Source organism: Poecilia mexicana, unplaced genomic scaffold (genome assembly GCF_051168715.1).
Source record: "Poecilia mexicana isolate PSO_F unplaced genomic scaffold, ASM5116871v1 scaffold_7, whole genome shotgun sequence".
Lineage (NCBI taxonomy): Eukaryota > Metazoa > Chordata > Actinopteri > Cyprinodontiformes > Poeciliidae > Poecilia > Poecilia mexicana.
The window spans coordinates 10,183,734-10,207,780 of record NW_028263376.1 but is presented as its reverse complement, the minus strand read 5'-3'; the positions used below and the strand labels follow the sequence as shown (position 1 = coordinate 10,207,780).

At 39.8% G+C, this 24,047-nt stretch overlaps 2 protein-coding genes across 5 annotated transcripts; both read left to right on the top strand.

The window, feature by feature from the left end:
- Positions 1-114: 114 nt before the first annotated feature.
- On the top strand, positions 115-11,589 carry ifrd2 (interferon-related developmental regulator 2). Of its 2 annotated transcripts, XM_015008043.2 has the most exons (14): positions 115-422; positions 506-638; positions 2,616-2,672; positions 5,992-6,108; positions 6,313-6,397; positions 6,832-6,956; positions 7,171-7,328; positions 7,694-7,747; positions 7,913-8,091; positions 8,906-9,014; positions 9,256-9,390; positions 9,516-9,644; positions 9,745-9,840; positions 10,457-11,589. In XM_015008043.2, the coding sequence occupies exons 2-14, from the start codon at positions 596-598 to the stop codon at positions 10,535-10,537; spliced, it is 1,368 nt and encodes a 455-aa protein (XP_014863529.1). In that variant the 5' UTR covers positions 115-422; positions 506-595; the 3' UTR covers positions 10,538-11,589. The 2 variants fall into 2 exon arrangements, with proteins under 2 accessions (XP_014863529.1, XP_014863530.1); XM_015008044.2 differs by lacking the exon at positions 2,616-2,672.
- Positions 11,590-12,070: 481 nt separating this feature from the next.
- On the top strand, positions 12,071-20,309 carry apeh2 (acylaminoacyl-peptide hydrolase 2). 3 transcript variants are annotated; one of them, XM_015008048.2, is made up of 22 exons: positions 12,072-12,463; positions 13,152-13,287; positions 14,347-14,422; positions 14,509-14,584; positions 14,661-14,773; positions 14,849-14,983; positions 15,086-15,177; positions 15,740-15,777; positions 15,872-15,993; positions 16,073-16,133; positions 16,271-16,365; positions 16,485-16,536; positions 16,861-16,881; positions 17,165-17,274; positions 17,424-17,556; positions 17,931-18,014; positions 18,104-18,184; positions 18,513-18,601; positions 18,749-18,942; positions 19,218-19,320; positions 19,846-19,952; positions 20,029-20,309. In XM_015008048.2, exons 1-22 carry the CDS (start codon positions 12,346-12,348, stop codon positions 20,126-20,128), a joined length of 2,136 nt encoding a protein of 711 aa, XP_014863534.2. In that variant the 5' UTR covers positions 12,072-12,345; the 3' UTR covers positions 20,129-20,309. The 3 variants fall into 3 exon arrangements, with proteins under 3 accessions (XP_087863150.1, XP_014863534.2, XP_087863151.1); XM_088007024.1 differs by having other exon boundaries at positions 12,071-12,463; positions 14,661-14,983; XM_088007025.1 differs by lacking the exon at positions 16,861-16,881 and having other exon boundaries at positions 14,661-14,983.
- The last annotated feature ends 3,738 nt before the right edge of the window (positions 20,310-24,047 follow it).

The window sequence follows — 24,047 nt, the reverse complement described above, 5'->3', positions numbered from 1 at the left end:
ATAGGCCTGGGTACAGCTAAAATAGTATGACAATAATATATTTTTTACTGATTTCTAATGGTTTTGGTGTCTGACCTACTCGGAAACGGGGGATATCAACAGAGCCAACCAATCTGGCAACCCGCGTAACCGGTGGGTTCAGTAGTTACTGTGGGGAAGATGGTGGACCTGGTGACAGCAGCGTGCTCCAAACTCCGTCCTAAACACTTCGAGAAATATTTACCATCCCAACCTGGCGTTAGGTATAGATTACCCGGGGACAATCACAGATAATACACAGAAAAACTGGTAAAAATTGGGACATATCCCGCCCTGGACAGTTCTATTTTCCGGGATTGAAGACGGCAGAGAGTTGTAAAACGTGGTTGGTGTTGCTCGTCACTGACGCTAGGCGAAGTGTCAACAGAAGAGTTTGAAAAAAGGTGTCGGTTTTATAGTCTTTGACTCATAAACAGAAGTTTGGGCAACAGGGATAATTTAGACAGGCGTCTTTCTCTGTCTCCAGCTGTTAAATAACGGCGGAGCGGACTTGAAGGAGGCTAACCGACGCTGCTACCTCAGCTAGCTTTGTTGTGAGCCGGAGGATCTGCTCGACATGCCGCGGAGTAAAAAAGGGAAACGTGGCTCCAGTAAGCCGGGTGAGTAACAGTAGCATGGAAAACCCCGTCCACTTTTATAGACACAAGAAAACAACAAGACGCATAATCTGAAAACAGGATTTACATCTTTTAGTAATATTTATGATGTCCATGTGGTGACAGCAGCCTGTTGCTCTTCTGACTTCAGCGTGTAAACCTGTCATTGTTGCACCTGGCAACCACAGCGTTTTTATTACAATTCGTAATATTTGCAGAATGTTTTTTGTAAGGTTTTAGCGCTATTTTTCACCCATTATTCCTTTTAGCACAACACATAACTTCTGATTAAACATTAGCATATTTACAAGTGAATGCAGTTTTGTAAATTAAATGTGGTTTTGTCATGAATATAAATGGGTGTTGGAGATGCACCTATTTGTGATCATTTGTGACCAATTTTGCAAAGTTGTTAATGCTGATTTTAGCCAATTCCGATTTCTATATATATAAGAACTCTAAAAAACAATTAAAATATTTTTTGACAAATGGAGAATGACATATTTAAAACAAGAAGAAACAACCTTATGTTTACATTGCTGTGTTGCTCTTTTTCAGAGAAAAGCTAAACGCGCAGTAAAATGCTCCACATTGGACAGAGCTATTTGCACACCTACAACTAAGCACAAATGCACAAAAACATCACTGAGACAATCTAATCGACTATTTTACCCCTCAGTAGGCTCTCATTGGGGATCAGTAGGGCAAATGCATATACAAAAATAACTTTATTTAGTCCTAAAAACAAGAATTGATTAAAATAGATATCAGTAAGTTAAACCTTTAAAGAAAATAAGAATTTATAATTCGGAAAAAGATCATTGTGCATCATCATTAACTGCAACTTACCAATTTTATTAGAAAGACTGTGGCTCCCTAGCTTTTGTACACCTGAGGCTGTAGCAGTGTAGAATGTCATAATTTATTGAACTTTTTCCTGCAAGTTATTTTATAAATAACTATGTTTAAGCCTTAAGAAGCCTTTTTGTCATGAATGATTAGTGTTTATATTGGCACCAGGCGTAATATCACACTATGCGGATTTCACAAATATTTTAAAACAAAGACAACATGGTGGTGGAGTTGATATTTTAAACTATTTTCCAATTTTTTTTATTATTATTATAGATCAGCAAGAATAGCAAAACAGTCTCTACTCCTCATAGCTGACCCTGATCTTAACTATAATATATTGTGGAGTATTTTTTTTCCTCCTTGTTTCTTTCAAATATCTTAAAATTGTGACCAAACTAATTCGTTACTACACCAACACTCGTAATGGACTTTAGAACATGCAGCTCCCTTTAGAAACACTTTTCATCTGTATGAGGTTCATCTTTCTGATTACTCGGATATTTACAGTGCTAACATAGTGTACTCTTGCATGCAGGGCTACGGTGAACTGCATATTATTTTTAGCAGCAGTGATATCATGCTATTTAAACTGTGCACAGCTGGTTGTACAGTTAGGTTTCAGAGTGCTGAAAGTGGGAAAGCTGCGTGCCACGTGCAAGTCTCTTTTTTTTTTTTTTTTTTTTTTTTTTTTTTTTTTTCCTGCAGCCACACTAACAGGTTCCTGATGTTGTATGACGACGATGTGAATGTCGTGTGTCTCTGGTCCAACCTGTTTGGAAAGCGTGCATCTGTACACACAAACTCTATCGCATTGATTACCAACGGAAATTAGAAGGAGGGAAGTCGTAAAGAAATAAACTAATGCATCTACAGGGTCATTAAATGTGGCGCTGCAGTGAGATCATGGAGCATTTGAGCACTGGTGCTCATATGTAACATGATTTAGAAATAAAGCTCACTTCTGCTGTTTTTCTCTCCATCATGGCCATCCCTCATTTCCCCTTTTTTTCCCCCCCCTATCCCCTGATTTATTCTCCTATCCACTATTTTTATTCCCCATCCACGTACGTTGTATGTCAAACATCCTTTTGGTCCTTTTGCCCGTCCGTCTCCCAACTCCATTAGGCTCTCTGCGTCAGGAGGTTCTTCAGCTGCAGCTTTCAGCTAAAGGATCGTTGAAAGGTAACTTCTCTGATTCCTAACATCAGATCCCCGTTGAGCTCAAACCCTGTGATGACCCTCAGTGAGGTGCATGCATTAAACCTTAACATCAACTGAAATGCTAAAGCACACTGAAACCATTTCATTTCTTCACCCATATGCCTCACCTGACTTTTAACACTTTTTGTTGTTTTTTTTAACTGAAATTATTAGTCAACTTCCATATGACCTGACTAGAAGTGATGATGATGGTGAGGGATTGTTTTTCCTCTTTATAGATGGGGAAGTAGAATTTTTAAAATGTATTATTTGGATTTTGGTTCCAAACGATGGCAAAAACAGCGTAATTGTGGTTGGGGTCATTTTTAAAAGGCTACTGTTAGTCAAAATGTCCAGATAGAGGCAGCAGTGGTATTTCTAGGCGACACTTTTACGCACCTGAGAAAATCAGGCTTTTGTTTTTTTATTTAAAGATAATGATGGGCCATATTTACTGCTGGTAGCCATTTGCAGCAAAATACAACTAGCTTACATGTGAACAGTGACCATTTGACTAATTCATTTTCCCCATTTCTGAAAATAATACATTAACGTTTTTAGTTTAGCTTGTTTTTTCCAGAGAGTGTTAAAAGCACTAAATTGTCATTGTAGTAGTTTATTTATTTTTTAAAACTAAAACTGTTTCATGAAACTGACCTGACCCAAACGTCCAACCTATTTCACTGTTAAATGCTGAAACTCGAGCACAGAAGGACTTAAAATAAGTTCCCCACTCCCAACCTGAATCCCCGTTCCTCCTGAAGCAGCTAGCGGTCCGGTGAAACTGTTTCCGGCTTACACCAGAACGTGACTGCAGTCTGTGGCCACTGGGTGATAAGAACTTGTGGAAGGGAAGCTGGCTGCAGTGAGCTGTGTACACGCGCTGCTCGTTTGGCTTCCCTGAGTGAAGATAAAATTAGAGACGTCTTTTTCTTTTTTTTTTTCTTTTTTTGTCTCCAAGTGACAGTTTGCATGTACAGAATCCCAGCAGTCGCCTTTGCCTACTGAAATGGATTTGTGGTTTCAGATGACAGGCTATTTCCCAAACAAAGCCGTCCAGTCATATTTGGGTCAGCGTCACCGACTGCTGGAGTCTTTTGTTCGATCGTTGAGACGCCACGTGAGTCGTGGCAGGCAGATAACAGAACCGTGGGTGGGTCTGCGTGGGAAGGTGTATCGCTGTGTGTGGGGCTGCAGTGGGAGTCAGCAGGCAGTGATCAGGAGTTCAAGGATAACTGGAAAAACTGCCGACTGGTCCACGCTCACAGAGCGCGTTACCTTCCCACCGAACCTGTTTGTTGATCCCAATCTCTGATTATGGAAACACATTTTTGCAGGTTCACAACAGTGATAAAGAGTATAAAAATAAAACACACAGAATGTGTCATGTAGCGTTTAATATAACAAACAGGACAAAATCATATTGTATGATTAGTCAGTTTTTCAAATTCTGATCCATTGTTTTTAAAAGCTTTGTTTTTCTATTTATCTTTGATAACTGTACAGGAAGATGGAACAGCATTGAGTTCTTTTTTTAAATTCTAGTCGTGAACCATTATTATAACAGAGGAGGGGTTATAATAATGTGACTTCATAACATGAGTCACATGAGTGTTAAAAATACTTTGACTGTTTTATTAAGAAAGACAAAATGATAATGGAGTCTAGCATCGTATATCAGTGACTATCTCAGTTCATGTTACTAAAACGACTCGTTCATTTCTTTGTTCTGACTTCCTAAGATTGGACGCTCAGTAGAAAACAGAAAATTAATTCTTTCTATTATTTGCTGACAGTCTTCTGTCACAGCCTGAATGAACCACAATAGGGCATGCAGTTTTCTATGAAATGGTGTCTTACAGCTGTGATATGTAGTTTTTAAACATGTAATGAAAACGACTGACAGTGGATATGGTTAGTTCACTGATTGGTAAAAGCTGGTATTTTTCAATTGCAAAATTCCAGTCACTAGTTTATTTTTTTATTATCCATATAGTATTAGTGGATGCATTTATGAGTGGACTAATAATAAGGCAGCCTACCCTAAAGTTTAAATAAAAGACATGGAACAACAATGAATCCAACACTGGGTCTGCTCAGGTTTGAATAGCTGAACTTTCCCCTATTATTACTCTGGTTACACATTCTCATTCCAGTTATTCATAGGTTGACTATGAACTGTTTTTTTTTCTTTAGTCAGGTGGAAACGGCTGAATAATACAAGAGCAAATGTTGCTGAAGTTGTAACTCCTCTCACTTTTGTAGTTTCTGTTCAGTTTGGAGTAGCTGTCAAATGTTCGTTAAAACTAAATCACCTCAGCTGGTATATCAAATAAAATCGCTCTGCTTTCCTGCTGTATGAGTGACCTCTGAATCACTTTTCCTGTGCCAGTTGATTTCAACGCAGCGTGACCATTCTGGATCGTGAACGCCCAATGAGGGGACAGATGAACGGCCTCGCTGGTCTTCAGTAATCCCACCAACAGTAGAAAGTCCTGAGCCGGCAGGAACATGAGCGTTAGCCTAGCTTAGCCTGCCTGCCTCTTCTTCCTCCAGCACACATGGCAGAGCTGTGCTGAAACAAACCTCCGGTGCGCTAATAAAAGCCTAAACCATCACGTACTACTGCTTAATGGGAAAACCTTTCCAGTTCGGTGGTTTCCAGCTATGTCCTGATAGTTAGCCAAACAAAAAAAAAACACCTGTTTCTCTGGTGGATTTCTGGTTTCAATTTCTAATCACTATTTATTTTTGTAATTCCACATGTTGCAGATTCCAGGCTTTTTGTTTTCTCCACTTTTAAAAGTCATTGAGTTTCAGTAGAATACACCGTTTCCTTTCTAGAAACCAGAAACCGACCCAGGTCGTAAGTGTTTGAGTCAGAAACACAAATTATTGAAAGGCTAATAGTTGCAAAGCAAATGAACATAGACGATAGACGATCTCCATCTTCTTCTCTCTTAAGAGTAATTAACTCTTCTACTCACTCACTCTGCAACTTTGTCTGGGTTCCAAGTCTTTTCTTGGTCCACTGAAGCACAAACCTTGGTTCTACCCTCACCTGGTACCAACATGTGCTGGCAGTGAGTTTATTTTCCAAGAGCTCCTGATTTCAAACTTCTTTTTTCCTGACTTGTGGAAATAACAATCATTGCTGCTGATCATTCTAGCAGCGTTTCTGGGCTTATTCTCTCAGCTCACTTCATTTTAACTTACTACTAAAAAGATTTCTTTGTTCTTGTTGGGGATTTTTTTCCTGCAAGTGCTTCACATTCTGTGGATGTTTTGTTTTTGTTGCCAGGTGTTAAAAACGGGATGAAGGGAGAATCTGCAGCCAGTGACGATGAGCTGACATCGGACATTCTCAGCCACTACAGTAGCGCCAGTGAAACTGCTTCTGTCCTGGAAGAGGGCCCAGGTCTGTACAGAGACACAGACCTTATAATGCACAAAGCAGGCTGATTAAATTAGAGCAGCTGATTAAAACGAGTCTAGTTCTTGTTGCTGAGGTGAATATTAGATAAGTTTTTTGAATTTTCTGAATATTTAGTAGGAAGTCTTAACTTTTTCACAACTACTTTGCGCAACATTGACTTTATAAGTGTCCTCTGGTCATATTTAGGGAGTGAGCAGGTGGATGAACAGACTGCACAAGAAGAAACAGAAGACAAGCTCAAACAGTGTATAGACAACCTGATGGACAAAAGGTGAAGATTTTTATGTAGCTTCTCTAAAACAGAAATAATGACAGCACGATGGTCTGCTAGAACCTGACATTATAGCCTGAAAATTGATTTCCAGGACAATATATCCTGAAAATCAAAACGCTAAGAATTGGTGTGTGGAGATAAAAAATGTTGTTGGACAGATTACATGTTTGGATTAATGATTGGCAACAAGAAGATGCCAAACAACTAAAGGTTTGAAAACACAAGAGTTTATGGGCTGCAGTGTGACTATCTGTATTCTCCTATAAAGCGTCTTTTATAGGAGAATACAGAAGTTCTGTGCATTAAACTCTGCTTTACAATAATATATTGTTCATTCTTCCCACAACAGGTGGAGCAGCCAATATGAAAAAGCTTTGGCTGTCTCTAATGTCTCATTGTAAAGTCTCGCTCTGTTTGTCTCTGTCTTTCAGTGCAAAGACTCGTCTGGCAGCCCTGGAGTCACTACGACAAGCTTTCTCCTCCAGAGTTCTGTACGACTTCCTGACAGGCCAGCGTCTCACCGTGTGCGACTGCGTGGAGAGAAGTCTCAAAAAAGGTTCTGAAGACAAGCGAGTTAATAGATTGACATTGTGTGTCACCACTGATGCGTCACGCTTTTAGTTTTGTTTGGTTGTTTGTACAGACACTTTCCGATTAATTTACAGAGCTTTGCCTGAGCTTGTTTGATGCAATATAAAACATCGTACTTAGAGTGAACCAGTTAGGTGGCCCAAGCTTGACTTTCCTCCTCCGTCCCTCCGCGTCTGCAGGCGGCGGAGAGGAGCAGGCCGCGGCCGCAAACGTTTTCACCCTGCTGTGCATCCAGCTGGGTGGAGGGGACGAGGCCGAGGAGGGCTTCAAGTCGCTTCGTCCTGTTCTCACCTCCATCCTGAATGACGGCGGTGCCAACATGGCAGCTCGTCAGAGCGTGAGTGACGCCCTCTTCTTAGCAAATCGCCCTTTAAAATGAAAACGCCGTTTCTGATTGGAAGTCCTGGACGATAAAAAAAAAAAGAGCAAGATTAAAATGTGGCATTGGCATTTTTAAAACACATCTGCTTCAGAACATTTTATATGCATACACTTTTTTACAGACTACTTTGTTTTTAAATGAAGATTTCTGCTTCTTTTTGAATGTTTTAAAAAGAGAAACACCACAATTGTTTCAGTTCACTGTCACTATTTAGACAAAAAAAAACAAAAAACAGATGAAAACATTTATGTACATTAGTATGGCTTAATAAGGAAACGTCACCGTTTTAATGTACATCTGCTTACTTCCTGTCTCATCAGTGTGCCAGGGCTTTGGGGTTGTGTTGCTATGTCTCCACTGCAGAAGAAGGAGAGGTGAGATTTGTTTGCAACTTTTTGTGCCAACACACAACTACTCAATAACAAACCTGGGGACAAAACACCTGAAAAAAAAAGCATCAATGAGTTTCCTATATGTTGGATTTTGTATTCAGTTTTTGCTCAATGCACATTTTTAGCATGGTGTCCGAACTGTTGCAGGACCTGGTCAAGTCGCTGGCTCTTCTGGAGAGTGTCTTCTCGTCTTCCTACCCTAACAGAGAAGGAACGCTGCCCACACCCAAACCGGGTCTGCCCGGTCTCCACACTGCCGCCCTGCAGGCCTGGTCGCTGCTGGCCACGCTCTGTCCCACTTCCAAACTCACTGAGCTGCTGGAACTGTGAGTGGACATGAAAAACATGATGAATATTAATACTCCAAATAAAGATTAATATCTCACTTTTTTTTGTTTTGATACATTCTTCTTCAGTTGAATAAACAAGTAAATGTAACATTTGAGTCAAAATCCAGTTTTTCATCCTTTGTTTTCCATCTAAAGGTACAAATTTATTCATAGTCACAATAAAAAAAATACCCATCATACTAATTTGCCCATTCCACAAATTTGTGCTTGTGGAATGTATCCTCTTATTTTATGGACAAATACTCGAAACGCACATTGCAACATCAGCCAAGATTTGCAGAAATCTGTATTAAATCAAAACACAGACACCACCAAAACAGCTCACACACACACACACACACACACTGATATTTCATTGCACCGTCTTGATATCACATGCATTCACAGGCTGTTTTAGAGATGAGAAGCTACTCATTGCATCAACTGGGGTTAGGTAACTTATCAGCTGGAAGACAATTGTCCATGCCTTCCAGCGGAAGAAGAAATTTGCATCTGGACATATGAATGAGTCTGTTCAACTATGACCAGTTGCTGGACATGCCAGTCTAACCTTCTTTGAAGTGGGCGTGGTCTTCTGATCTAGTCTCCGATAACAAATGTCTTGCAGCTTTTCAACCTGTCTGAGGTCCAACACAGTTGAGCCTCAGACTTCAGAAGGACGCCTTCCCTTGAGAGCTGGAGTTTTAAACCCAGGATTTTGTCTAATGCACTCCAACATTATTGTATAATGTCATTAGTAGGTTGTAATCGTTACCAAATACTGATAATACATTCACTGTGTTCTTTGTAGGCACCTTCCTAAGCTGCAGGCCTGTCTGCAGAGCAGCGACGTCAACTACAGGATTGCAGTGGGAGAGACGATCGCTCTGCTGGTGGAGTTAGGCCGAAATATAGATGAGGTAAACGCAAACAAATACTACCTGCGTAGTGGAGGATAGTGTAACTATTGATGAATAATGGATGAATACTTTGTTGAATGCAAATCAATCTATTACATAAAATTCCATTAAAATCCATTGAAGTTTGGGGTTGTAATTTGATAGAATGTGGGGAAAAAATGTCAAGGGACATAAATCTTTTTGCTATGTGCTGTAAAAATGCATTTGACTTAGCGTCACTAACGCTATGTTGCGCTTGTAGGAGTTTGAGGTGGAGGACACCGAAAGTCTGTGCGAATGTCTGAAGAGTTTAGCCACAGACGGCAACAAACACAGAGCCAAAAACGACAGAAGGAAACAGCGCTCCATCTTCAGAGAGGTGCTACATTACATAGAGGTTGGTAGCTGTCTCAAGTATTTCCAACTTGGAGGGTTTGACTTTTGCTTTCCTGCTTGCAGTAGGTTTCTTCTGCATCCCTGCTGTCTCTTTAGTTCCTGACATCCAGTTTCTGTCCCCCACAGAATGAGGATTTCACTGAGGAGAAGATCAGATTTGGGGTGGAGAGCGTTTACATCGATGGGTGGATGAGGAAAAGAATCTACGATGCCTTCAAGGAGATCCTAGAATCTGGAGTTAGACACCATCTACAGGTGTGGTAACGACACTCCAACACAATAAAACACACTGTGTAGAACATTAAGACGATTTGTCCTCAACCAACCTCTATATGCAACTTTTGTTTTGGTGCAGTACAACCAGCTACTCCGAGACATCTTTGGCCTTGGACCTCCCCTCATCTTAGATGCTGCTACTATCAAAGGCAGTAAGATCTCACGGGTAGAGAAGGTAAAGTACGATGCATTTTTTCACTAGCTTACTCCTGGATCTTAAAACCGGTAATACCTGTTCAGAATAATAAATATGTTTGGAAACACAGAGTTTACTAGCCATTTAATTTTTAACATTAAAACATGACCTCTTCAGTTTGTATTGGTTTAAAATAAAGGCCAATAGATTCTCTACTGGTATGTATTGTTGTTCAGTTTTAGTTTATGAAATAGTCATTCAAGGCTTCCTCCAGAAAACTTGCTAAGCCCTGTGGTTGGGTGCTTTTGAGTTAAATGTTTAAAGTTGACAGGGAATTTGAAAATATCACTTGATAATTATGTGTCATTGGAAGATTAACACTTGAACACCAACTATAAAGTTTTAAAAAAATGCAAACATTTAAAAAGACTTTAAAAAAATAAGCAATGCTTAGCCTGGTGGGGGCACAAGTAAAGTCTGGTGGCCCGCCAGGTTTATAATGCACTGGGGGAAACACTGGTCATTTCTTTTTTTTTTTTTTTTTTTTTTTACCTCCTCATGGAAAAATTGTTCTTTCTGGTGAAGAAACCTTACACCCTACAAAAACTTCCTCCTAATGTAGCATAAACACTTTTTTTTCCCCGCCCTTCAACAGCATTTATTCAACTCGGCTGCCTTCAAAGCCCGAACGAAACTGAGGAATAAAGTCAGGGACAAACGCGCTGATGTCATGTGAGGGACGGACAAGAAGGGAGCGGATGAGGAACCGAGATGCCTTCGGATCTTCACCCATCACACACAAAAAGACTCAGATTTTTTCCCCTTGTGCTCTTCATTTGCTCTACAAAGAGCTTTACCTGCTATTAAGTGTTTTTGCCAGACCAGTTGTGTGGTTTTAATGAAAACATTTTGATGCTTTTTGGTTTTGTATTAATAAGTAGCAGAACAGAGTTGAAATCTGAACCAATCATTAAAAGAATCTGATTCTGTCCAAAAAAAAAAGGAGCCAAGGAAACGTTCTGCTAAGTGTCTTTACTGTATGGGATGTCCGATTCCTTGTTTACGCCCCTGAAAGCACCATGTCTCTCACCCAGCCAGAGTGGCTTCTTCAGTGGCCAAAAAAAACCTTTTTACAAACAATGCAACCTTTGAGAAAAATGTGTGTGGTGTTTGTGTGCGAGTGTGTTTTATCTGACATTAATCTAACCATGAAATAAAACACTTACCATGTGAATTCAGAAGATGCCTAATTAAAAAAAAGAAACATTATTGTCATCTCTGTATTGTTTTTGCTTTTAGAAAAGAAGTGAGCTTTTTCTGGTGGAAAAAAAATGTATTTTACTGTTTTTAATTTATTATAAGAGCTGTAATTGTTTTTTAAGAAACTTGAAATTATAAACTGTTTACAGAGACAACTATGGTTAAAGATGACAGAAGTTTATATAAGTTTTCTTTGCGACTCATTTTTAACGAGGGTTACCGGGTCATAAAATATTTACGTGTATGTAACACAGCACATGGATTCATGGACGTGTGTGTATGCGAGATGAATTAAATTAATTTTATTCTCTAAACAACAATAAATGCATTCTTAGCTGCTGATCAATAAAGTTTGACTACATTATTTTTAACTGATAAGTTCACATTAAACATCCATCTGTTTAAATGACTGATTTCGTGAACTTGATGGCTGCCAAGGAGTTTGAACTGGTGATCAACCAGAAGAAGTGAGAATGTTGATCCTTCTTGGAGGGAATCAAATGAAATAAAAAAGCACTTCAACATCTACAGATTGTTTTTAGTTATTCCAAATTATTGAAATGTTGTACGTTTTCTTATAAGTAAAGTCAGCATAAGGCTAATGGGCATGTGTGCGATTTTAAAAAGTCATACTTTTTCTATGGTTTTAAAAATTAAAGAATATGCTGTCTATCTTAGTGCTTAAAGGTTTTTATTTTGACTTTTGATCTGAAATTATGGATATTATTTAGTGCATCAGCTTTTTAATTAATGTTCATACAGAGTCTGTACTGACCACATGGAAAAATGGGAGGTGGGGACTTAAAACAAATGTTTTATTGGATTAGCATAATCTAAGATTGACACAAATGTATTCAATAGAGAAAGTTCAACACGTCTTTTCCGGGAAAAGTACACATTTCCAAGTAAAGTCCCACTACCATTTTACCAATGCCCCATGTTTATATTTAACAGAAAGAAAATGCTTCTATTTTGGTGTTTCTGCTGCCTCCTCGTGGTTACTTTCATCACTACACCTACTTTGAACTGAGCAAGGTGGTATAGTCCCAACATGGAGGCGCAGCGCAGGTAGAGAAAAATCATTCGGGTTTGGTGTTGAAGCGGCTTCATGAAATGCAAGTCAAGTCACTGACCGAGGGATGCGCTTAACTCTTGGCCTGAAATAGAGGCATTTGGCTGCTGCTCCTGAGGAGTAACGCTTTCATGCAACGACGGTGCCATTATCAGGCTTGTTAGCCGAGCCTGGAGGTTCGTAGTGAGCGGTGTGTGGTGCCGCAGACGCGGATGGACTCCGACCAAATCACCGGGCTGTACGGAAAGGTCAGCGGCCTGGCTGCTCCTGTTTCAGCTCATGTGAGCGAGGAGCAGCTGCCGGAAGTCCGGATCTACACCGTGACAGCAGGTGAGTTAGCTGCAGCTAACACAGCGTCTTCCACTGATTGTGAACATTATTTATTTGTTAATTACACATTTGGAACTAAGTGGATTCAAGTCAGCTGCATAAATAAATGAATAATAATGACTGTAGTACAATTATTATTATTATTATTATTATTATTATTATTATTATTATTATTACCGTCATGTTTCTTCTGTTTTAAAATAATCCTGACAATAAAATAAACTAATTATACTTTTAAACTCTTTGCTGAAATCAAATCTTACCATAAAAATTGGTAATTTAACAGATTTTTCTCTGAAAAATTTTCATCCCATAAATCTAATAACTTCTTTGTGCCATGCTTACTGACAACATCTGCCATAAACTGTTTGTGATAACTGGCACATTGCTGTGGAGGAATATTTGTACATGTAAACCTGTTTAAGGTCACATTTCAATAGGATTTAAGTCCAGACTTTGACTAGGCCATTTCTATTTCGTTGAGCTGTTTCCCAGATCTCTACATTGTAAAGTTTTTGCAGATCTGCCTCCCATCGCTTGAGGACATTAATGATACTGTAACTATCACATTTCTGCAAACAATTATAGAGACACGAAATAAAGCCTTTGTGCAATGTAAAATTAATCTAATCCTTTTGCCAGAGGCCCATTTTAATAAATCCCAACTTTTTACTGCGTACACATGCAGAGTGGATCCAGACTGACCTGGTCCGAAACTCCAGACTTCGCTACGCACAGCAGTGGACTCTGATCGCTGACAGCAACAACCAAAAGAGCATCAGGACTGTTCTCCCACCTGGACCATGTTCACCGCTGTCTGGAGAGTGAGTGGTGCTTGCTTTAATGCAACTGTTTCATCCTCAGTTAGATTTACAGCTGCTATTAAGCCTTGACCATAAAACCTGTACAAATGTTTCATTTGTTTGAGAGATAGCTGCTGGAATAAAAGACTTCCTGAAGTGAATGATTGTAGCTTTATAAAACCGTCAGTGAAACAAAATACTTTAGTCAGGCAGAGCAGACTGCTTTTAAGCTTTAAAGACTTAACAACACTGCAGAAATGTTTTCTCCCTCTTGCTCAACTGGAATTGACCCATGCCTTTACATAAAAGAAATCTACATATTGAGGTTTACTAAGCAAGAATAAATGTCTATATTTTTAAAATGATGTCAACCTAAAGGCTATACAATTGCCACAAACAATGATTCAACGATCCACCAGATCTTCCAGAATAGAAGACACATTCTCTTTTTCAGCATGCATGGGATTATTAAAAGTGAAAAACAAAGGAGCACCGTTTGTGTTCAAGCTGTGCACGCGAAAATAGTTATTGTGCAAACTGCCGGCACAGGAGATGTGGCTCGGCTAGGGATGCAAACAATTAATTGACTTACGATTAATCGCTTAAAATTAGTCCCAGTCGAATAACTGATGATATCTGCTTAGACCCACTTTTAGTGTTGTAGTGTGCCCGCCATCCAGAAGAGGGTGCGACTGGACATCCTTAATCCCAGCCAGTTAACGCAGAAACAAAGGTGGTGGTGCCATACCAGAACGGGAAAGTGAAACGGTCCAGAGTTCGGCGTGAGATGGAAAATGCACTTTATGTGGCTCATTCAGCTGCGCTTCCTGATAGAGCAGTGTGAACTTCTCAACCACAAATGATTAAAATATTAAAATGTGTTTTGTTTTCTAGATGTCAGAAAAACAGTCTTTTGTGTTATGGAAAGAAGAGAAAAAGGCCACTTATCAATTAATCATTAGTCAATTGTGATTGATAAGCTCAATCAACTTTAGGTCAATAACTTGGCATTTCCAGTTCTGTTTTTCTTCAGATGACAATGGTGACTATTTTGCAGAAGTATTCATTTCTGTTCTTCAGGTTACTGAGTGAACTGTCGCCAATTTGTGGCCTGAGGGCTGTTGTCAGGGAGACGAGCAGCCAGCAGCTCCTAGAGGTAAGAACGATGGATCTAAATCATCCCCAGGAACATAAGCGCTTTAACATCTCAATAAGCTGCTGCTTGTGCTCGTTCCTGTTCAGATCTGGGACCGTCACGGCCTCAGGAAAAGCCTCAACCTGTCGGCCCTGAACATCCACGGCAGAGTGTACGACGACAGTAAGAGATCGGACTGAGCATCGTCCGTGAGTGTGGTACTTTGACACGCCCCTCATGTCTCGCTGTGTGCGTCCAGCTCAGTTCGGCTCCCTGTCCTGGTCAGAGTGTGAGAGCAAGCTGCTGTTCGTAGCTGAGCGTAGCCGCAGCTCGTCGGCAGAAACGCGTTCTGGAGAATCCGCGAGCAGAAAGGTTGGCAGACATCGCCACGGAAACACACCCCCGATATCGAGTTCGCTGTGCGGAGACGTCTTTGTGTCCACACAGGACAGGAGCGTGTACTGTGAGGACTGGGGCGAGGCTCTGACCAGTAAGAGTGTCCCAGTGCTCTGTGTGGTGGATTTGCATCATGGTGAGGTCCATGTGCTGCAGGGCGTCCCGCAGGACGTCTCACCTGGACAGGTGAGGAGAGACGCTAACCTCACTTCTTCATCACTGATGTTTTTAATCACAGCAGAAACTTTATTTTCTGACGGTTAACCAATATATGAATGTTTTCCTCAGGCGCTGTGGGCTCCCGGCAGCCAGGCTGTGTTTTTCGTCGGCTGGTACCATGAGCCTTTCAGACTTGGACTGAAGTTCTGCTCCAACCGCAGGTTTCAGACTTTATTATACACACCTAGAATGAAAAAGAATGACAAAAAAAGTAGTTTATCACTTTAATCTAACTTATATCTTGACATTCTAATTATTTAATGTGAGAACATGTATAAATGATCAAACTACAGGCCGGGGGGAAGATTGGGAGCTTCTCAAAGTAGTAAAATGTCCTTAAAGAGCATCTACTGTTTAGAAATCCATCTGCTGCTTTCCCTCGCTTCAGAATGTTTCTTTGCTGTTGATATGGAAACTTTTTTCACACTACCAAGTATTTACCTGGAGGATTCAGAGTCCGTTTTATCCTAAAAGCCTGGCGTAAGTGTTTACTTCCTGATTGGAATCGATTCTAATATTTTCCTGCCTTGACTCTCGATCGTAACTTAATAAATTCAGTTAAACTGAATAATCCATGCAGGATTATGCGTGGATTATTAATTTCTCTTATTTTTTCCAGACAATTTTTCAAAACCTTTCCAGAAATGTATCTAAAGCATGATGTAGAGAAATTAGGGTTTACCTTCTGTTCCCTTTTTTTTTTTTATCTTCCTTGTGTTTCAGGTCGGCTTTATTCAGACTCAGCCTGGATGGACGCTGTGGTGAGACCTTTACCTCCGTCTCTATTAACATATTCGTCTCTGATCCTGTGACCTTTGACCTCTGCGATCTACACCCCCCTCTCTCCTGTCCCAGAGTGTATATCAGGGGACAACCTCTCCGTGTCCTGTCCCAGGCTGAGTCCAGATGGGTCCACGCTGATCTACCTGCAGGGTAGAGTGTTTGGGCCTCACAACCAGTGCCTCAGTGTGCAGCAGGTGTGGGGTGTGTTTGGGTTGTTTTGTACTCCTCTGTGTGTTTTCTGTCCATTAACAGTTGAATATTAAACCTGCACAGTTGGACCTGAGCAGTGGGAAGACCTCGACCATGGTGGACGTGGTCAGCAGACCTCAGACTGGTGGGTTAAAGGTCGATCAGGCCACCCAATCAAGACTCACTCGGTGCAACGCGTTGGTCTAAACTGTTGGAGTTTTAATTAATACACATCTAGATAATATCTAGATTAGTAATCTTGTACATTTCTGGTGGTTCCAGGTGAATTTGCGGGCGTGTATGAAGCGCTGCCGTCCCGCTGCTGGTCTGCAGACGGCCAGAAAGTCGTGTTCAGCAGCGCCGTTAGAAACTGGAAGGTAACGCTCACAGCTGTCTGCAACCAACAAGCAGATGTTCATGCCATACTTTCAAAATAAAGCGAGCTGTGTTTGATTTTGAGTCATTAGCAGTTAAACTACTCTGTGTTTCCTGTCAGGATGTCTTCATGGTGGACAGAAGAACAAAGAAAGTCTCTTCCCTCTCTGATAGTAAGAGTCCGTCCTCTCCTCCCCCTCCCTCCTCTTTTCTGTCCTCATCTCCATCTTTTATTTTCCCTTCTCCTCCCTCCCAGCCTCCCACTCCTCTCCTTCCTCCCCCTCCATCCCCTTATTGGTGTTTGTATTCACCTCTGCCACCACCTCCTCCACCGACTGTCCCCCTCTTCCCTCCTCCTCTTCCTCTTCTGTCTCCTGTTCTTCCACCTCCTCCTTCTCCTTTTGCCCAAAATTCCGCCCCTCCTCTTCCTGCCGACTCTTACTTTCCAAATCCTCCTCCTCTTTCTCCTCCTCATTCCTCGTCTCATCTTCACCAAGAACACCAGAGACAGGTGGAAGGTATGACATTTCAAAATAAAAGCCCCGGGTTGCGAGCTCTGTAAAAATGGAAGAACACTTTTGACAGTGCAGTTGTTGTATATGTATCTTAAATTCATACATCTTTTAAAAATATTCAAACCTTTCCACGTTTTGTCACATTACAACTACTAATGTCAAGTGTGTTTTATTGAGATTTACTGTGATAGAGCAAAAAAATAAAAATAAAAAATGCACACAGTTGTGAAGCAGAAGGATTTAATACATGGGTTTGACATTTTTTTTTGTCTTTCCTGCATTTCAGCTGCAGACGTCTCTGATCTTTCTAAGGTTTATGGAAGCTGGAAGCTACTGACAGTCCAAAGAGACCTGATGGTTATCTGCTGCTCCAGCCCCAACTTGCCTCCCACCCTGGTCAGACACACTCAAACAAACACACACACACACACACACACACACACACACACACACACACACACACACACACCGATACCAACCTACATCATGTAACCCAGATGAATGGGTTTTCCAGCTCAGGTAACGTGTTGCTCTGGTGTGTGCAGAGGGTGGGATTCCTCCCATCAGCAGACGAGACTGTAACCTGGAGAACTCTGCAGCAGCCCGTCACGACGTTTGATTACCTCTGGACGGTCCTAGATGTCACACCTACATCAGACGAAGACAACCAACGTTACCGTGAGCTTTCAGCTTCTGTCTCATTAGAATTTCCTTGGGGAGTAACATGATAAACGTGTGATGTAATTTGTCAAACCTGGATGGACAGATTATCTGTCTCAGGACATTCAAGCACAACATGGTAACGGTTTTAACAAATATGTAAAAACAAAAAAAAACATATATATATATATATATATATATATATATATATATATATATATATATATATATATAATATATATATGAACAATAAAATAACAGAAAACATTTGAGATTTTTTCCACTTGTGAATTCCTGCAAGGTTTAGAATCAAAAAAACTTTCAAGAAAACCAAATGTTTGATTAAATAAGTTTTGTTCTTCGTTCTTCTTCATTGTCTGTTTTCTAAACAGCTGGCTTAGATTTCGGGGCCATCTTGGTCAAACCGTCCCGTCTCTTCTGTGAAACCGGAACACCTGTGGTTGTCTTCATCCATGGTCTGGACCTCTCTTTGGCTTTGCATGGGACATTTTCACATAGCAAAACGGCACATATAAACACCCAGAACAATGCCTTGCTCGTTTAGGTGGCCCTCACTCCCAGTTCCCTGCAGAGTGGAACAGCACCACCGCTGGACTGGTTGAACTGGGCTTTGCTGTGCTTATGGGTGAGATATTTTGTTTCCTTGCTCGTCTGCAGAATTTCTCCCAGAAACGCACAGATGGCGACTTTCATAATCTTACAGATGTGTATGAGGAAAACACCTGGAAAGATCCCATGTGTGTAAAGTTGCTGTGTGCATCAGTTGGGGCAATGTCAACCTGGATTTTTTTGTCCTGCACTTTAAAAGTTTACTTTAAATATCTGTTTTGGATTACATCGTATGCCAGCGATCACAATCATAACTAGATTTTAGTATTTTTTTGGGTTCCAAGGGTTTGATCCCTTTGTAATTCAGCTGTCGTCACTCTGCCTTTTTTTCTGTCTCCATCCAGTGAACTATCGGGGATCCACAGGATTCGGACAAGACAGCATTTTATCCCTGATTGGTCAGATTGGGAGTCAGGATGTAAAAGATGTTCAGGTATCAACTTTCCTTGTCTGTCTCTTGAAATAAGCCTATGATGAGCGAAGTGTTGATGTTCTAGCAGATGAGTGTTTGTCACAACACAGAGATCCTTCACCTTAACACCATGAAATTAATCTTGTCTGTGTTCACCCTGTAATACAGCGGGCTGTTGTGGCTTCGCTCCAAACTGACAAAACCCTCGATCCCAAACGCTTGGCTGTGATTGGTGGTTCCCATGGTGGTTTCCTGTCCTGTCATCTGGTTGGTCAGTACCCAGACTCCTACAGAGCGTGCGCAGCCAGGAATCCGGTCATTAACGCCGCTACGCTGCTGGGAACCAGTGACATAGTGGACTGGTGAGAAAAACTGTACATAATATTCACAACAGGGTTGGTGTTATGTGAAAAAGTATTCACACCTCCTGGACCTCTTCCGTTTTTGTTGGTTTTGTTGGATGTTTTTTTAAATTTTTTTAGGAAGGGCACATAAAAACAAAAATTAAGTGAAAGGGAAATATAACATTGTGTAAGTTTGTTCTCTTCAAAAGTTCAATGGGTGGGGATACTTTCACATGGGACTGTAAGAGTCACTTTATGACATGAGTTTTGTTTTTCTGTCTTCCTGCTTACAGGAGATACACAAGCACAGGCTTTCAGTTCTCATATGACAACATCCCTAATGCTGAAACCCTGGCTGCAATGTTACTGAAGTCTCCCATCACACATGCAGCACAGGTAAGACTCATGTAAACACACACTTTATTATATTACAGCTTTGAAGAAACGGATAAATAACCTTATTTAGGCCAGAAGTTAATTTCTATTGTCAAATACGTTTCAGTAGCAATTCTTAACATGATTTATTGAGCATTTTGAAGCTCCCTGTATTACCAAAACTGCCCTCTAGAGGGTGCTAAACTCTAACATAAAAATGTTCGCATTTTTATGTTGACAAACAAACAATTGTTTGTTTTTTAAACTGTAAGAGTTTTTATTTTTTATTTATTTATTTATTTTTATTTTTTTTATTGTTATGTTGTGTTTTAATGTACAGCACTTTGTATCAGCTATGGTTGTTTTAAAGTGCTTTATAAATAGTTTGTATGGTATGGTACATAACAGTTTCGAGTTTTAGAGATGCTATAAAACATCACTTTCATCAACAGATAGGATTTTTGAATTACAGTTACTTCTAGTTAAGGGAAGAAAGAGTTTACATGACCTTTATCAAGTCAATGTCACTGTGTTTAACGTGTGTAGATCAAAGCACCAGTGCTACTGATGTTGGGTGGGAAGGACAGACGAGTTTCTCCTCATCAGGGTCTAGAGCTCTACAAAGTACTGAAGAGCAGAGGTTCACCTATCAGGTACAAGCAAGCGGCATTAAAACCTAAAATGGTGGCCCAGACCCTTTGACTTCTACCGTTTCATTTCTCTCTCCAGGTTGTTGTGGTTTCCAGAGGACGGACACTCTCTGTCCAGGGTGGACACTCAGGTCGACTGCTTCCTCAACACCGTGCTGTGGCTGAACCAACACCTCTGAGCAAATCCTTCTAAACAAACCCCTGTGATGAGGCTGCTGTGATTCTGCTGACTGCTGCTGAATTTTTGACACGCCTCATTTGGAATAAAACAGAAACCCTTCTTTGTACTAAAGTGAATCCTAATTTTATAAAAGTGTGCTTGAAAGAAAATCATGCAATAAACACTGGTCATGATCTGCAGATTGGATCATTTTGTTTTCATCTTGGTTGAGTACCGTATCTCCTACGGTTGCCTTAACCCTAATTTCTGGTAGATTTTTTAATACTAATAGCTGACATCAACATGCATTATTTTTTAAGAATGAACAAAAATACACCTGATGTTCTCTAAAAAAAAGAGATCTGATTTGATGTAATTAAAATATATCTACAATTTTTAAAATGAAATACAAATTTGTTCAGTTTTTTGTTTTGTTTTTTTGTCTTTATAAAAAGAAAAGAAATTTGACAACTTAAAATTGGACCCAATCTATATCTTTAAGAAGCTCCTACTCTTTCCTACGCTCCGCCTTCGCCACGTCATGAAGGCGTGCAAAGAGCCTATGGACGTCAGCTTCCGTGTTTGGGAATAAGCGGCTCGGTCGCTTCCGGTCGACTGAAAATGGCATTTTATGCTAGGTGCTCACAGCGTTTGCCCAAGTTAACAATTAATGTGCATCGATCCGAAGCACCAACAAGTGAGCTGCAGAAAAGTTTTAAGACGTACGCCTCGCTATACATTCACAGATTCAAAGGTGAGTTTTACTTTCTTCAAACTTTGTGGCTAACATTAGTTTTATTACTTTTGCATGCTTTTCAAACAGGACGGTGTTTGCAGCAGTGTGTACAGGCGGATCAGTTGCTCGGCTGTCTGGCTCTGGTCTGCTCGCTCCTTACCTTACATACCGCCACCTACTGTGCATGAACGTGTAACACATGCTTGAGATTTACATGAGTAGTAGTTTGCATGATGAGCTCAGCAGATGCATATTTCTACCAGGTGTTTACTAATTTCTGATGTGAAGGAGCTGAGTGGGGGAGTCAGAGTGGGGGGCTGCTCTGTGAGGCGGAAGCTTGTAAGTTTGGAGCCTGCAAATCAGTGATTCTTGAGAATAGGGACAAAATGGGTTTTAATTTCCTCCAATTTTTTTTAAAATTATTTCTCAACCTTATGTATGCAGATATGACAAATAATGTTTGGAAATGTAGAGATGCTAAGGTGCAGTCTCCCAGTTGCAACATTTTTTTAAATTAAATTTTTAATCGACCTGACCCAGAACTTTATCACCATCTGACAAAAATATAAAATATTTTTTTAATTACCATATTAGCAATGTTTTACTAATTTTTTACAGACAAATGCTTCTCAAGAAACAAACAAAAAAAGTTTTTTTTAAACAAAAAAACAACAAAAAGTCCATCTGACGGAGTTGACACAGAACTGAAGGTGGTGACAAACTGAGTAAAATGAAAAACTTGATACATGTGAAGTAATGCAATTTATGTAAAATACATTAAAATTAATTAATTGCACAATTAAGTGAGATTTGACAACAATTTAACTGAAAGAGTCACAAAAACTGATGGAGTTGACATCTGACGGAGTTCACAAAATGCCAAACTACCTCAATTTATATGATGTTATTCTGACGGAGGCCATACTGTAGCTCATCAGGTCCATGAAATCTTTACAGTTTACCAAAATTAAGCTTTTATTTCACAAAATTTGATCAAAGTTTTGTAAATTGTCAGTTATGGAGTTGACACATCATGGTTGTGACAACTTAGGAATAAAAAGAAGAAAAAACTAAAGAATAACATAAGCTAACCACAGCTAATTAGCCCTCTTAGCAAAGGAAGAGGTCATAGGATCCTCAGAAGTTCTGGTGCCCCCCAATAATGCCTGATTTTTTTTACATTCTTTTAATTTCTGACAGTGTTGACAAAAACTAGGGACAAATTTCAATGGAGTTGGAAAATGTATAAAAATTATTTTTAATTCAATGTATTGATACTTTTATAATTATTTATATGACTACTTATACTTAATTGTCATAATATATAATTCTAGTATTAAATAAAATAAATTAATTAATTTATATTTATTAATAAATTTAATTAAATTTTAGTATTTTAGTATTTCTGTAATTGTTTTAAACTATTATAATGTATTGAATGTAATGTAATGTATTGCTCCGGGACGAGGAATTTTACAGGCATCAGCCACCGACTACAATGTTTAAAATAAAAAATATTCAGCAAACGCCAGGAAAATATACATTGTTGTGCTCACATGACCCAGGTTAGTTTAGTCAGATATTTGAAAAAATAATATTTTGTGTATATTTTATTCAAATTTTGTGCTTTATCCTTAGGACCTGTTTTGTCCCTATTCTCAGGAATGACTGAAAGGTGAGAGCAAGAGCTTAGCCTCCTTTGAATGTTTGCACGTTTGAGGATTCAACGATTCCTCAAACGTGCATGAAAGAATAAAACAAAAAGCTCAAGAAGTCAATTTTATATAATACTCCTCATTTAAATTCTCAAAAACTATGATTCTTCAGTTAACTCAGCTCCAATCCTGCAAATTGTAGATGCGTTTTAAGCGGGATAGATTGCATTGACTTTGCCTTTTTTGCTTCCTGAGTTTCTTTAGATTAGGGAATGACATGCTTTTATATTAGTTAATTTTTTTGTCAGGCAGGTTCTGTTTGTGATTTCTTAATTTGACGGGATGGGCACTTATCACAATTGGGTGTGGGTAATGAATGTGAGCTCAGCTAGCCAAACGATATGGGGAATCGTAATTAACTCACAATTTGACATGGAGGGCTTGTTAAATCATGCCTGCTTACACTTCACCTAGAGCCAGGTTGAGTTGGAAAGTTGTTTTTACTTAAGAACAGAGGCTCAGTGGTAGAACAGAACCACCATACAAAGGCTGCAATTATCCCTGGCTTGATTCCATGGGCCATTTGCATTGTTTCATCCCTCTCTCTGCCAAGCTACAGATTAATAAAGACTACTTGCGCTTCAAAAACCTTTAAAAAGTTAAAATGCATTTGACATACACTTAAATATGTACGTTTACTGCACATTTATCTTTAACTAAGATGTTGCCTTGAAACTGTTAGTGTTTGTTGTTGTTTTTGTAATTGTCATTTTTGAACAAAATCTTAACACTGAGGAGGAATTCCAAGTATTTGCTTATAGTTCCTGGTGGATCACAGACAAATAAAGGTATTTTGAAATGAATGAGGTTGGAGACAGTGAGACAGTCACTTTAAATTTCTTAAGAGGGTTTATGGGGCAGAAATGCTATTACCCCCCAAAAAGTTAATCTCCACTTAGCTGTAGGGTCAAACTGGATGTCCATGAAAACACGGGCAGATCATCCCCCACAGACAGACTCTTACTGATGCTGACTGCAGCCCAATTATTGTCATAAGACAGCATCTGTGAGAGAAGTCCTTAAGGAACAAAACAAAGACTTCAAAGGTCATACATCCTCCACAGTCCAAACAGAGCAGTTTGTTGATTGGAAGAACAGAACATGGCAAGGTGGAAGAAATATCTTAGACAAATCTCCAGTGATCATGACATGACAAGTAGGTTCCATTTCAGGTATTTCCAATGCATCACAGTGGAGAAGACTCTATTGTGAAACTGAAGCTTTCTCCTTCATTGGAATAATGAAACGTCATGTTTTGCAGGAGCACCGGAGCAAGTCTGCTACGGTGAGCATCTATTTTGACTGAGGTTCCTCATAAATCCCATCTGATAAATGACTTCTTCCAAGTGAGTGGCATCCGCTTTTGAATCTTCCTGTTGCCTAAATCCTTCTACAAATGTTTGGGAACATATGGCAAGCGAGATTTACAAAATCAGATTTCATTTCCAAACCATAGATGGATTTTAAGGATGATAGTTTTTATCCTG

What these genes read in the sequence shown, in the direction of transcription:
- ifrd2 (XM_015008043.2), top strand. Translation starts at nt 596, where the DNA reads ATGCCGCGGAGTAAAAAAGGGAAACGTGGCTCCAGTAAGCCGG. An exon ending in AGCTAAAGGATCGTTGAAAG is followed by an intron (nt 2,673 to 5,991) that starts GTAACTTCTCTG and finishes TTTTGTTGCCAG; the next exon opens with GTGTTAAAAACGGGATGAAG. An exon ending in AGGTGCTACATTACATAGAG is followed by an intron (nt 9,391 to 9,515) that starts GTTGGTAGCTGT and finishes TGTCCCCCACAG; the next exon opens with AATGAGGATTTCACTGAGGA.
- apeh2 (XM_088007024.1), top strand. Translation starts at nt 12,346, where the DNA reads ATGGACTCCGACCAAATCACCGGGCTGTACGGAAAGGTCAGCGGCCTG. An exon ending in AAGTTCTGCTCCAACCGCAG is followed by an intron (nt 15,178 to 15,739) that starts GTTTCAGACTTT and finishes CTTGTGTTTCAG; the next exon opens with GTCGGCTTTATTCAGACTCA. An exon ending in AGTGCCTCAGTGTGCAGCAG is followed by an intron (nt 15,994 to 16,072) that starts GTGTGGGGTGTG and finishes AAACCTGCACAG; the next exon opens with TTGGACCTGAGCAGTGGGAA.